The 12577-nt window shown below is 38.2% G+C and overlaps 1 protein-coding gene across 1 annotated transcript; it reads right to left on the bottom strand.

Moving 5' to 3' along the window:
* Positions 1-2689: 2689 nt before the first annotated feature.
* LOC5573186 (RING finger protein 121) lies at positions 2690-10186 on the bottom strand. The gene is made up of 6 exons (XM_001660753.2): positions 9882-10186; positions 9725-9759; positions 4587-4728; positions 4137-4520; positions 3291-3526; positions 2690-3231 (listed from the first exon to the last, which is right to left on the bottom strand). Exons 1-6 carry the CDS (start codon positions 9915-9917, stop codon positions 3111-3113), a joined length of 954 nt encoding a protein of 317 aa, XP_001660803.2. The 5' UTR covers positions 9918-10186; the 3' UTR covers positions 2690-3110.
* Between the last annotated feature and the right edge of the window lie 2391 nt (positions 10187-12577).

Below are 12577 nucleotides of genomic sequence, written 5' to 3'. Positions count from 1 at the left end.
GCTATTCGAAGCATCCTGCGTTGTACGTATCAGCGGAATCAGTTTCGCTGGTGAACCATGTTCAAACGTTATTTGTCACAGCTGCTTACTTTCGCGCTTCTGTCGTTGCTTTTAAGTTTCAACCCAATGGTTTTGTGATATTGTCCAAGATAATTGAATTCGAATAATAATTCGCTACCAAAACAAAGTTGTAGAGAAGGTCAACACAAAATGATACAAGGTTAAAGTATATCGCATTCTGACAAATATAAAATGCTTACTAAACATTTGTATGAAAAACGATATTTCTCATGAAATGTTCTTGAGTCATGCCAATACCTTCCGATATCACGGTAAATACCGTAAGGACGCCATTCACCGCTCATGCTCCATTCACCGCTCATTGAATTATTTTGAAAAATCTAAACAAATTTTCGCAATAAAAGTCATTAGCATGTATAAGAAAACCAGAATGGGTTGTATCAGAATGAAATTGATATGATTTAATATTATACACTATTTATAAAAAAAATCATTTTAGGCTGTTTAAGACGGTAAACATGAGTTGAGCAATGATTTTATTATGGCAGATCGAAAAATGCTTCAAGCTGCCACGCTTTAACATGTTATTGTACTATAGTACAAAGATAACAACCAGCTAATGAAAGTAAATTAATTCCAACTAGTTGTGTATATAGAGCCTCATACTTAGAATGAGCGGTGAATGGCGCCCTACACATGTATTATTGGCATACATTTTATTCGGTACCATTATACTGCCCATAACTGCAAAACAGTCACATTCGACATTTTTGACAAAATGGAGTTAATATCATGGAGAGTCATCAAATGGTAAATACTTTTGATCAACTTACTGAAAACTGTGAGATTGTTCTAGAATATTCGAAAAAAATACCAAGTTGTTTTGTCACATTGGTAATTATAACCGCATAACAGTCACATTGAGATTACAAATAGGCCTCGTAATGTGATAGCAATGAAATTTCTATCAGAATTATTTTCTGTCAATTCACCTAGCATGCGATATGAGTTGTACAACGAATCAGCCTCAAATAAGCACTTTTGAGTTCCTGGTAATTTTTAGAAATTTTAGTTTCCTCCCATACTGCCATAAAATGCACACTTGGTGTTCCATTTACTCAATGCCTACTTTTGTCAAATGTTACAAATATGCAGTTAAGGTACCGCGGGGCAAGTGGGTAAATGGGGTAAGTGAAAACAATTGATATATTTTACTGAATATGTGAATTAACGTTTTAAACTCATGCGTAAACCTTCGAGGCAATTGAGAACATTACGATAGGTAAGAAATTTCTGAGATTTTTCAGCCATTATTGCATAATAGAGCGAAAAATTGTTAACATTTCAACTGTTACTCCGTAACAAGTTGGCGGCGTACAATCTTATTTTAATATTTTCAGTGGAAAAAAGTTGCGGAAAATAATTTCCTGTACCACTTCTTAGTTGTCCTCTGTGACAGTTTCAAACTGCAATAAAAAAAAGTTTTAGAATTGATTCGACGTAGACCTAAAAATAACTAAATTTAAACACCGTCAATTTTCTTATCAGGTGGGGCAAGTGAAAAGTTTATCATTAGAGATTGAATTTGTGTTTTCTCTTTAAGTAGCCATAAGTAAACATGGTTCGCAATTATCATAGAAAAACATAACGTGCTGATAATTCAAGAAACACTATACTCAAGCGTTAAAAGCTATTAGAAATCATAGAACTTCTCTAAAATATGTTGCCAAACATTACAATATTAATATGTCTACTTCGGGCAGCCAATTAAAAGGAGACTTTGACTGAAAAGTTGCAATATTGGAGAACACACGGAAATTTCGTGGAATGTCTATGTAAAGCTAGTTCAAAACATAAAAATGGGGTATAGGTCTATCCACATAAAAAAGATTCTAAATACGTTATTGAAGGATTCCGTTTGATTTTTCCCGAAGAGTTATCCGACGTCATAACCGACTTTCTCAAAAACAAATAACGAGCGGTGGAAATTCTACAAAGTAGAAATGCAACTGCTGTCCTATAATGTAAGAACTAACATTGGAAATGTTGCAGTTATAATGTTGTCGAATCATTTCAACTAACATAACTGAACAGAAGAAAATTCAAGTGAAAAGAATAAAATTTTCTTTGTTTACATGTTACTTATGTTATTGTTCATTGGGAAGCCTTAACAAATGTTAAAGCTAATAGAAATCGTGAATATAACTGTTTGTTTTTGAATTTATTGTTCAAAACGGTAAACTTTTCACTTGCCCCACTTTTGGGGCAAGTGAAAAGTAAGGAGAAATTTATCAAAAACTTTTTCTGTATTTTTTTCTTCAATTTTTCATAAAAATCAATTTCAGCATACTGCTTATATTTGGTGGGAGTCAAGCTAAAAAATATATACCACCTCATTTGTTTCAATTTAAAGTCTCTAGAATTTGAAGAATCTCAACTATGCGAATTCCATTACCCACTTGCCCCACGGTACCTTATGGGCAGTATACGTTGTTCACGTTTCAACTTATTTCCTACAAAAACAAATGTTTTTACTTTCGTCTAGCGCAAAAAGTTGCGAAAAATCTCGAAAAAACGATTTCTGACAGAATTTAATGGTTGAAATGCTGTTAAATGAGCGGTGAATGGCGTCCTTACGGTATATCAATAAAACGTTCTGATTATTTTCTCAAAATGTATTAAACACTAGTCCAGGAACTGTTAAAAAACATATTTGCTGTGCAGTGGTGTATTTGTTCTCACAAATAATGGAAATATTCACACTTACGCAAATGTCACTTCTTCTCGGCTATTAGCAAACAATTTAAACCAAGGCCTGGTTCAATACAATTCGTTTGTATAAATGCGTCGTGCAACCAAAATAGTCGATTTAGCAATCAAAATTAGGAAATGTATTCTTGCAAACCGTTGATAAACAATGAACTAGCTTTCTAAAACACTATTTTACGTTGAACGCGCGTTTTGGTGTCGATGCTTCCTACAAGAAAAGATACTGACGCTGATGGCGACGAAGATACAGACGAAAATGGAACCACTTGCTGCTCTGCTGGTTGCGAGTGATGGCGTAACAGAAGCACTGCGGCAAGTTGCTATTCTAATCCTAGTGCCCAGTTGATACCTTGGACGATGAACAAAATGAGCGGCTGCCACGCCACCAGCCATCGGATCCAATCGAGCAGTTGACCGTACAGCACGTGGGGTCGTTCCCATCTGGAAATCGAAATGATTAATAGATGTGTTTCATATTGGTACTGACAAGGCAAACTTACGGATTGCAGAACATCTTCTTGAGGTCGACCTTCTCCTTGCAGTACGGGCAAGTTTGTTTCTTCCCGATAATGCACCATCCCCTTATACAAAACTCGTGGAATACGTGGTCGCAAGATAACTTGTAGGTATCTTCAATAACGCCCGTTTCGTTAACTTCAGTCAACAGTTGGTTGCCGCACACAGCGCATACATTACGCTCCAGATGGCGCGTTGGAATGCCTTTCGGTGTATAGTACTATAAAATGAAAATGTTATAAGATTTGAAAAAACGGTATCTTCTTTTTGGGAATGGCACATGGGAATGGGTGCAGAACCACTTTGGCACTTTCATGATTCACTTTCGCATTGGGTTTTTTCTCGTCCGAATTATCTGAAACTTTGCAATAAGGAGAGCTTCAGTACGACGCATATTGTGGCCAAATATGAGCTATGTAGCTTTCGAAGTGAATCGAAAGTGCCAAAAATAGGATCCGGCTCCCTACGTTTGATCAAATGGACTTTGGCCGAATTTTCCTTTCCTGAAATTGGCTATTTTTCGACTTAAAGATAGGTAACTACTGTTCAAATAATTGTTGGTACTTAGCTAATACTATTTGAATTAGTCTATTTAGATAAAAATACAATGATGAACAATAAACAAATTGAAATTTGAATTCAGGTACAAAGAAAACGAATATCAAAAGCTGTTATTGATGTTATAAAAAAATATATTATTCTGATAAGATTTTGAAAGCCAAATCTACTCTGCTTATTTCGAGTTATTCCGCCAAAATTTAATAAAGAAACATTATAAGGCCAAACGTCTTCATGCCAAAAGGTGTATCATTCACTTTTTATGATCTTACCCCTATGTGTGCAGCCATCTTATCGGTACAAATCTCGGACACATCACGCCCGAGTACTCCGTAATACAACCCATAGAATACGAACAGCAGTCCTATGTCCATCCACACATTCGGTGCATGATTAAAGACAAAGTTCAACCCGAAGAAAGTGAACATCATTATGATATAGCCGATAATGCCCAAACCATAGCTGAGTTTGTAGATGAAATAGAACCACTTGTACACCAATCGCGGAGTGGTACCAGCCACAGGTTTTCTCATCGCTTTTCGCATAACTAACGCCGTGATGCAGCTGAATATCAGCCAGAAGAAGATAAATCGCCAATACTGGTTGCGGCAGCTCAGTACAAAAGGTATCAGCCATAGTGCCAGTAAAGTCATCAGCTAAAATATGTAAAGTTTTTAACGATCTAGTAGTGTTCCAGCCAATTAGAAATTCGCTCATATTACCGAGTATGATTTGTAATGCCGTTTCTTCCATTCGACTAGTACGATCTGGGCTATGATGAGCGTCACCAGCAAGATGACAACCATCTCTGCATGCATGGATTCATGTCCTTTATGCTTCTCGTGGAGCATCAGGTGTTCGACCCTGAAAAGAATATGAACAGCTTTAAATCACTTACATCCATGTATGAGATAGGATAGATAAAAAATGCTAAAAAATATTAGTGTAACAAGATTAGAATCAATTGATAAGGAATTTTAGCGTTAGCGTTAGCGTAGTTACGGTATATTTCGTAGATTGGATACTAGCAACATTCATGTTTCTTTTTAATAATCTCATCCTGACTACTTTCAAGAACAAGGCAGGGGAGTATACCTTGTTCAAATCATAAACAAGAATACTAAAAGCATGAATATCGCTATTCCCGGCCACGCCCATCTTTAACTTGGGATAGGGGAAGGAAATGTTGATGTAGCACTTACTTAATGAGAGGCCACCGACTCAGCGACACCCTCATAAGTGCTACGGAGTTGGAGGTTGGGGAAGGTATATTGTCAGGATTCGCCTAGAAAGCTGGCAATAGACCATAAACATTTGTTGTTTAAGCGTTTTCAAATTAATCTTTTGAATGCCGGCATTCAAAAAAGAAAACAATAGCTTAAATTAAGAAACAATAGTATAAATAGTATTTTTGCTCAATAACCAGTAAAAAGCAAAACCGATCCCTCCAGGGTCATCGGATTGTATAAAATAACGATACGCGTAAAAAAAAAAAAAAAATCACGTCTATTGAAAAACTGTACTGTGCCCATTGAAAAACTGTACTGGGTGGTACTGTATTTTTAGATAATCGAAAAACGAAAGGAAGCGCGTTCGAACTAAACACCCTAGGATACCACAGTCGGTTTTTCTGCTCAAAATTATACGAAAAGCAGAATCGATCCCTCCAGGGTCATCGAACGGTTAAAAAGCATCCACAACCGATTGTTAGTTGCGTAAAACCCGCCCGGACAGAATGCGCAATCTGAACATAATTATCAAACTCCGAAAATAACATTTTCCGTTCAAGAAACGATCAGAAGTTCCACGACGCGGACAAAAACGATCCGGAAGGCTCACAAAAGAAAAAGTATCATACTGGAACAAACTCACCGGATTGATTCTCTAAATTTATGTGCTGCCTGTCACCTCCGGATGGTTCGGTGAACTTAGGGCAGCCAAGAACCAACAGTACTGAGGACACAAATCAAACAAATCACTTTTTCATTTTTCACTTTTCACTATTCCATTTCTGAATGTAAAAACTGTCCTGCTTAGGCTTCACGAAGCACTACCCAGCAAGACGCTCCGAAACAGGAAAAAAATCTCCAGCGACGAAAACACGCGCGAAACCGTGAGCCATATCTATCGGACGACGCAAAACCGAACTGTCCTGCTTGGGCTTCACGAAGCACTACCCAGCAAGACGCTCCAAAACAGGAAAAAAAAAATCTCCGGCGACGAAAACACGCGCGAAACCGTGAGCTAAATCTATCGGACGACGCAAAACCGAACTGTCCTGCTTGGGCTTCATGAAGCACTCAGAATCAATTGATTAGGAATTTTGTACAAAAATGGAATTCTTAATCTACTAGTTGCAGGATTGTTAGCAGGTTTCACTTAAAAGATATGGCCACTGTTTCAATGCAAATCATGTCTCTATTTTAACCAAAATGTTCTCTAAAGTCGCTTGTTTCCTATTCTGCTTGCAGTGAATCTTAATGCAAAATGCTACGGGCTCCAACCTTCAGAGACTATAACGCGACAAGTCCACTGCAGAGATCTATCAGAAATTCTCTCAACATTTTTTCAAAGGATACTTAGAAGGTTTTCTCCAGAATTCAGAAATCCTTGAGCAATCCAACGTTATCACCTTTAGTAATTTTTATAGCGATTTTTCATAGATTTGACCGGAGTTTTTGTCCAGTTATTCTTCCTGGCATGTTCATATTGATTCCTTCAAGAATTTATCCAGAGACCGTGGAATCAGAAGTTGCTCCTAGAATTGCTCGAGGATTTACTAGAGGAAAAATGTAAACCACTTTTTTAGGAAAGGGATTTAACATGAGTTCACCAAGAATTTAAACAACGAAGTTCTTTCACACATCAAGAGCTCGAAGTGGACATGGAATTCGTGAAACTGATAAACAGGTTGTTATTGATTTCTTTGATAGTGATGATATTAGTGAGCCTATGCCAGGAGCCAATAACTTCGTTTCTGAGTACCGAAATGGTAGTAAAGAACAAGTTCAAAAGCGTCTATTGATGATGTCTCTTAAGGAGGCGTACATGATTTTTGAAGAAAGATGCCAAAATGTAGAAATTGGTTTTACTTTGTTTACTATGTTGAGGCTTAAACATTGTAGGCTTCTCGATAGCACAGGAATTCACAATGTATGTGTGTGCACATACCACGAAAATGTGAAATAAATGCTTTACAGTTTAGGAATTGTCTGTCAAGCAGAAATTAGTGAAAAACTGTTATGCGATGTTTTGGTAAGAACGACTATTTGGAGCGAAATAAAAAATAATAATTTTGGACTTAAAAAATTCGATGTTAGAAAAACTTTTTTCCCTAATATGCCCAATTTGCAATGTATGGACGACTTTGAGTAAATTTAATTACGAAACTTTTTGCTTAAGGATGATCAAATGATGAGTTTTGTGAACTTTTAAGCGCCAATAGTGTAACTAGTGGGCCCAGATAGCCGTAGCGGTAAACGCGCAGCTATTCAGCATGACCATGCTGAGGGTCGTGGGTTCGAATCCCGCTGGTCGAGGATCTTTTCGTAAAGAAAATTTTCTCGATTCCCAGGGCATAGAGTATCTTCGTACCCTGCCACACGATATACACATGCAAAAATGGTCAATCGGCAAAGAAAGCACTCAGTTAATAACTGTGGAAGTGCTCATAAGAACACTAATCTGAGAAGCAGGCTTTGTCCCAGTTGGGACGTAACGCCAGAAAGAAAGAAGAAGAAGTGTAACTTGGCATCTATGATTTTTGTGAATTTATAGGCGCCAATAGTGTAATCTGAAATGGCAGTTTTTTTTTAAATCGATTTTAAAGTTTTGAATACATATTTTTTTTTTTCAGTGTAGAAAATGTTTGTTTATTTTTTCAATATTTTTTTTTCTAAAACTACAGGAAATTCCAAGACAGTCCCCCATACAACACTTTTTTGTAGGTCTTACCGTTTTCGAGTTATACGGGTTTATAAAAAAAAGTAAAAAAAAACTTTGACCCTTTCCAAATGTTAGTCTAGATCGATTTTGAAAAAAAAAACATAATATGCAAAGTATCTTAGTTTCATATACTTTCGACATCCAGAAAGTTTCATTGAATTCTGAAGGGTTGCTGCCAATCGCGTGTCGGCGTGAAATCCGCCTATAGGCTCCTTCTTTTTGACTCGTATTTGCCCAGCAAACAGAAAAAAAGTTCAAATTGCTGCGATTTCAAAAATTCTTGACGGATTGTCTTCCTTTTACAGTCGACTCTCCACATTTCAATATCTAAGGGACCATCGAGATACGGAGAGATCGAGACATAGAATTTGTTATTAAATGAATACTAGATTGAAAATCACTCCGTTAAGCCTGATTCGCTGCTGACAAGTAATTTCTTGGCCTATCTTAATGCATGTAAAATTCCTGCAAGGAATCGATCAAGGAAGCGCTTTTTTCTGATCGCAGTACGCAGTTGAAAAGAGATGTCAGTTCAAACGGGAGTCGCTGTAGAAAATTTCTGCAAGGAATTGGCGATAAATTTCTTTAGCGATTCCTGTTGAGCAGCAAATCAGGCTTTACCAGGAAAATTAAAAAGAAACATATGTCATTTCGTCTTTGCAAATTGTTTGGAATCTCTAGAATCTAGTCTAGTAACCTTTGGGCCTTCCTGAGCCTTAGTCCGCGGCTACAAAACAAAGGTATGCTGTAGGTGTCTGGGTTAGATTCCCGGTCGGTCCAGGATCTTTTCGTAATGGAAATTTCATTGACTTCCCTGCCCGACCAACCAGTCTTCATAATTCTTTATAGATCTTTGACCAACGATGGCGGTCGCTAACGATTCAAATCGAATCTATATCGATCGCTATCGAAAATCACTGACTGGTTGACCGTGTGGGCATAGAGTATCATCGTACGTGCCACACGATATACGCATGCGAAAATGGCAACTTTGGCAAAGAAAGCTCTCAGTTAATAACTATGGAAGTGCTCTTAACTCACTACGCTGAGTAGCCGGCTCTGTCCCAGTGGTGACGTTAATGCCAAGAGGAAGAACCTTTAAAAATGGGCATATCGACATATGGAGAAAAAATCTGGGTTGAAAATCACATCGAGATAAGGAGGATATCGAGATATGGAGAGTGAAATGTATGCAGAATGAGGGGACCGGAAAAATCATCGACATAGGGAGATATATCGAGATGTAGAACATCGAGATGTGGAGAGTCGACTGTAGTTCGAATTCAATCGTCTGGATGTCTGGTGTTGAAAAAGTCCAGATTTAGCGTGACATAATTTGTGTACCATTCCATAGATTGCTGAGATCTTGCCTACCTAAGTTGATAATTTTGTATGGAAAATCGAAAAAGGTTCATATGTATTAATACATGAACAATTATTCAATACTCTAGTTCCATAAGAAGCAAAATGATTTAGTAAACAAATCGACTTTGTTATCCCTAAGAGCGCTGGAGCCTCCTGATTTAACGATTAAAGCTAAGTATGCTGTTCCGCTAAAAAAAAGTAAAAATTTCTGCCCAAGAAATGGTCAAGAAATTTCGTACAGTGAGCTCCATTTGAATTGACATTTCTTTTCAACTGCGTACTGTGATCAAAGCAAAATGCTTTTCTTGAGCATTTCTTGCAAGAAATTTCCCTCGCATCGAGATAGGCGATTACTTTTCTGTTGAAGTGCATACTTCGCTTAAGAAAAAAACTCGAGCTAAATTGAGCTTGTTGATCATAATGTCGGACACCTCTCAGATAACAATCGATGATATAAAAATCTTACACATCAGCAGCCTAATCGGCAAGGCACAGATTGAGATAATGTTCGCACTGAAGTAACATTAAAAATTTCATGAAAAATACTCACCTCATCCTTTCCTCGGGAGTGAGATCCCCCATGGTCTACCGAGAACGAAAAAATATAAATAAATGACTTTTTGCCCAAGCAACGGTCGCATATTGTCTGCGATTTCGTTTAAATATTCACGATTGCAGTAATGTAGGTACGTAAAAGGACCCCTTACCTTATTGAACATATCGACCGGCTCGTGAAGATTCATTTTGGCGTTTGGCAATCCACTGACCACAGCAAAATCCTTCCTCAATCGATGTATTCAGTGCACATACGGACCTCCCGGCGAATAGACTAATGTTTATCGGGTCATTCACTGCACTCGATCCATATTTTCACTCCCGTTTTTTCCGATAAGGCTAATAACTTCCAAGGGGCTCGATTTTTTCCCTTTTCTCTCCGGACAATGTCCTGATGGTCTGCCGTCCGTCCGTCGCCCTTTTCTAATTAGACAGCCGCTATGTTTTGGATACGTGCGAAAAAGGAGAAAAAAAATGTACTGTCACGCCTGGACTTTTGACAGCTTGTTACGCGACACGCATCAACACGGGGAGTGGGATTTCGGGGAGCTCGACTTCTGGCACGGAGAAAAATCGGAAAAATCAGAAAATTTATTTAATAATGCTACGTTGAACAAAAGATCCTGCTCTATATCTCAGTGAGTAAAGCCCTGTTATTTAATTTCCTGAATGGTATACGTTTTTATCCGGTATGGGCCTGTTCATATATTTCAAAACATTAATGTCGAATTCGTTTTTGAACCTTGGTTGGAACTGGCGCAACCCGTTCTGAACACGCAGTAAACTGGACTATCGAAATTCATACACGCAGCGAACTGGACTATCGAAATTCATACGCTTTTTGTATGAATATTTTACAAATTTTGTATGAGCCGTAACAACATGAGAACACCCACCCACCCCTTTCAGCGTTATGAAATTTGTGAATTAGCCCGAACGATTATTGTAATGCGAGCGCTTTATGTATCGTTCTAGCATCACTACACATCAAGGCGTCGATAGGCGTGTGGTATACGTACGGGCCTATCGATCGCAAGGTTCTTGGTTCGATTCCAAGTTGCCGCGTAAACAATTTTTGTTTTCAAATTTTGGTTTCATAAGGCAAGTTTACGAATTTCAACCCGATTTCTTGTAGCAAATTTTCATAAGGGGTTCCTATATTTATCGATAGTCAATTTGCCCGAGTGAATCACAGTTTCAACCCCAACCCGATTCAGGTTCGACCGAACTACAATTTACTTGACGTTGGTTTGTTTATGTGTTGAACACCGACACAGTTTCTAAAGACTAAAACGACATTCTGGACCCTCACCCACCCTCTCGAGACGCTTTTTGTATTGATATTGATAGTCTACTATTTTTGTATGAACCGTAACAACGTTCGTACACCCACCCATCCCTGGAGCGTTATAAAATTCGGACCCATGGGGCTCTGCACTGTTTTGATTTTGCATGAGATTTTGACGTTTACTGGCCTTGTTGTTTACCAATCTCATGAAGGAGGGAAAGAGAGAGACAGATTTTTGTGCAGAGTCCCATTCACAAATTCCATAACGCTAGATGGGGTGGGTGTGCCCAAAATGGTCAGTTTTAGCGTTATGAAATACAGTTAACTCTCCCTTACTCGATATCGAGTTAGAGAACCATAGGGCTTATTCACAAATTTCATAACGCCGAAAATGACCTTTTTTAACACCCACCCACCCCTTCGTAACGCATTTTGTATGAATACTCTACAAATTTGGTATGAGCTGTAACATCACGAAGACACCCACCCACCCCCTTCAGCGTTATGAAATTTGTGAATGGCCCCATAGTAAAATTTATTTTTCATGTCTAACTCGATGGTCCCTTCAATATCGAGTTATGAAGAGCTAATGAATGAGCCCTTTGTGAATGGTTCCAATTCTTCAAATCTAAGCCTTTTCTTTGGGTTTATAAATTTCATAACGCTGAAGGGGGTGGGTGGGTTTGTTGTCCTCACAATGTTACAACTCATACAAAATTTGAAGAATATTCATACGAAAAGTGTTACGAAGGGGTAGGTGGCTATCAAAAATGGTAATTTTCAGCGTTAAGCTGCACTTCAATAGAAAAGTAATCGCCTGTCTCGATGCGTGGAAAATTTCTTGCAAGAAATGGTCAAGAAAAGCATTTTTCTTTAATCGTAGTACGCAGTTGAAAAGAAATGTCATTTCAAATGGAGTTCACTGTAGAAAATTTCTTGACCATCTTCTTCTTCTTCTTTCTGGCATTACGTCCCCACTGGGACAGAGCCTGCATCGCAGCTTAGTGTTCTTATGATCACTTCCACAATTATTAACTGAGAGCTTACTATGCCAATAACCATTTTTGCATGTGTACATCGTGTGGCAGGTACGAAGATACTCTATGCCCTGGAAAGTCGAGAAAATTTCCAACCCGAAAAGATCCTCGACCAGCGGGATTCGAACCCACGACCCTCAGCTTGGTCTTGCTGAATAGCTGCCTGTTGACCGCTACGGCTATCTGGGCTCCTTTTTGACCATTTCTGCCGCAAAAATTTTTACTTTTCTTGAGCGGAACAGCATGCTCTATGAAATAAATGAATTAGCCCTTTGGAGTCCTTTAGCTAGCGCTCATTTTTCATTTTTTTTTTAGCAGTGCAATATTCTTAAATCTGGTGCGATCAGTGCCCAATGAGAATATATACCGAGGTGTGGAAAAGACATTTAGTGTGCGTGATATCCGTGTACGTGGCAAAATGTTTCACAACTACAAGCGAGTGAGCTCCCATAAGAAGCCGTGCAAATTAGTGACGTAGTTATTTTTGTTTACGTTTTTTTCTGTTAACTAATACATAGCCATT

The sequence above is a fragment of the Aedes aegypti genome, chromosome 2 (genome assembly GCF_002204515.2).
Source record: "Aedes aegypti strain LVP_AGWG chromosome 2, AaegL5.0 Primary Assembly, whole genome shotgun sequence".
Lineage (NCBI taxonomy): Eukaryota > Metazoa > Arthropoda > Insecta > Diptera > Culicidae > Aedes > Aedes aegypti.
Note: the sequence above shows the minus strand (reverse complement) of the source record. Positions and strands in the feature narration are given on the sequence as shown.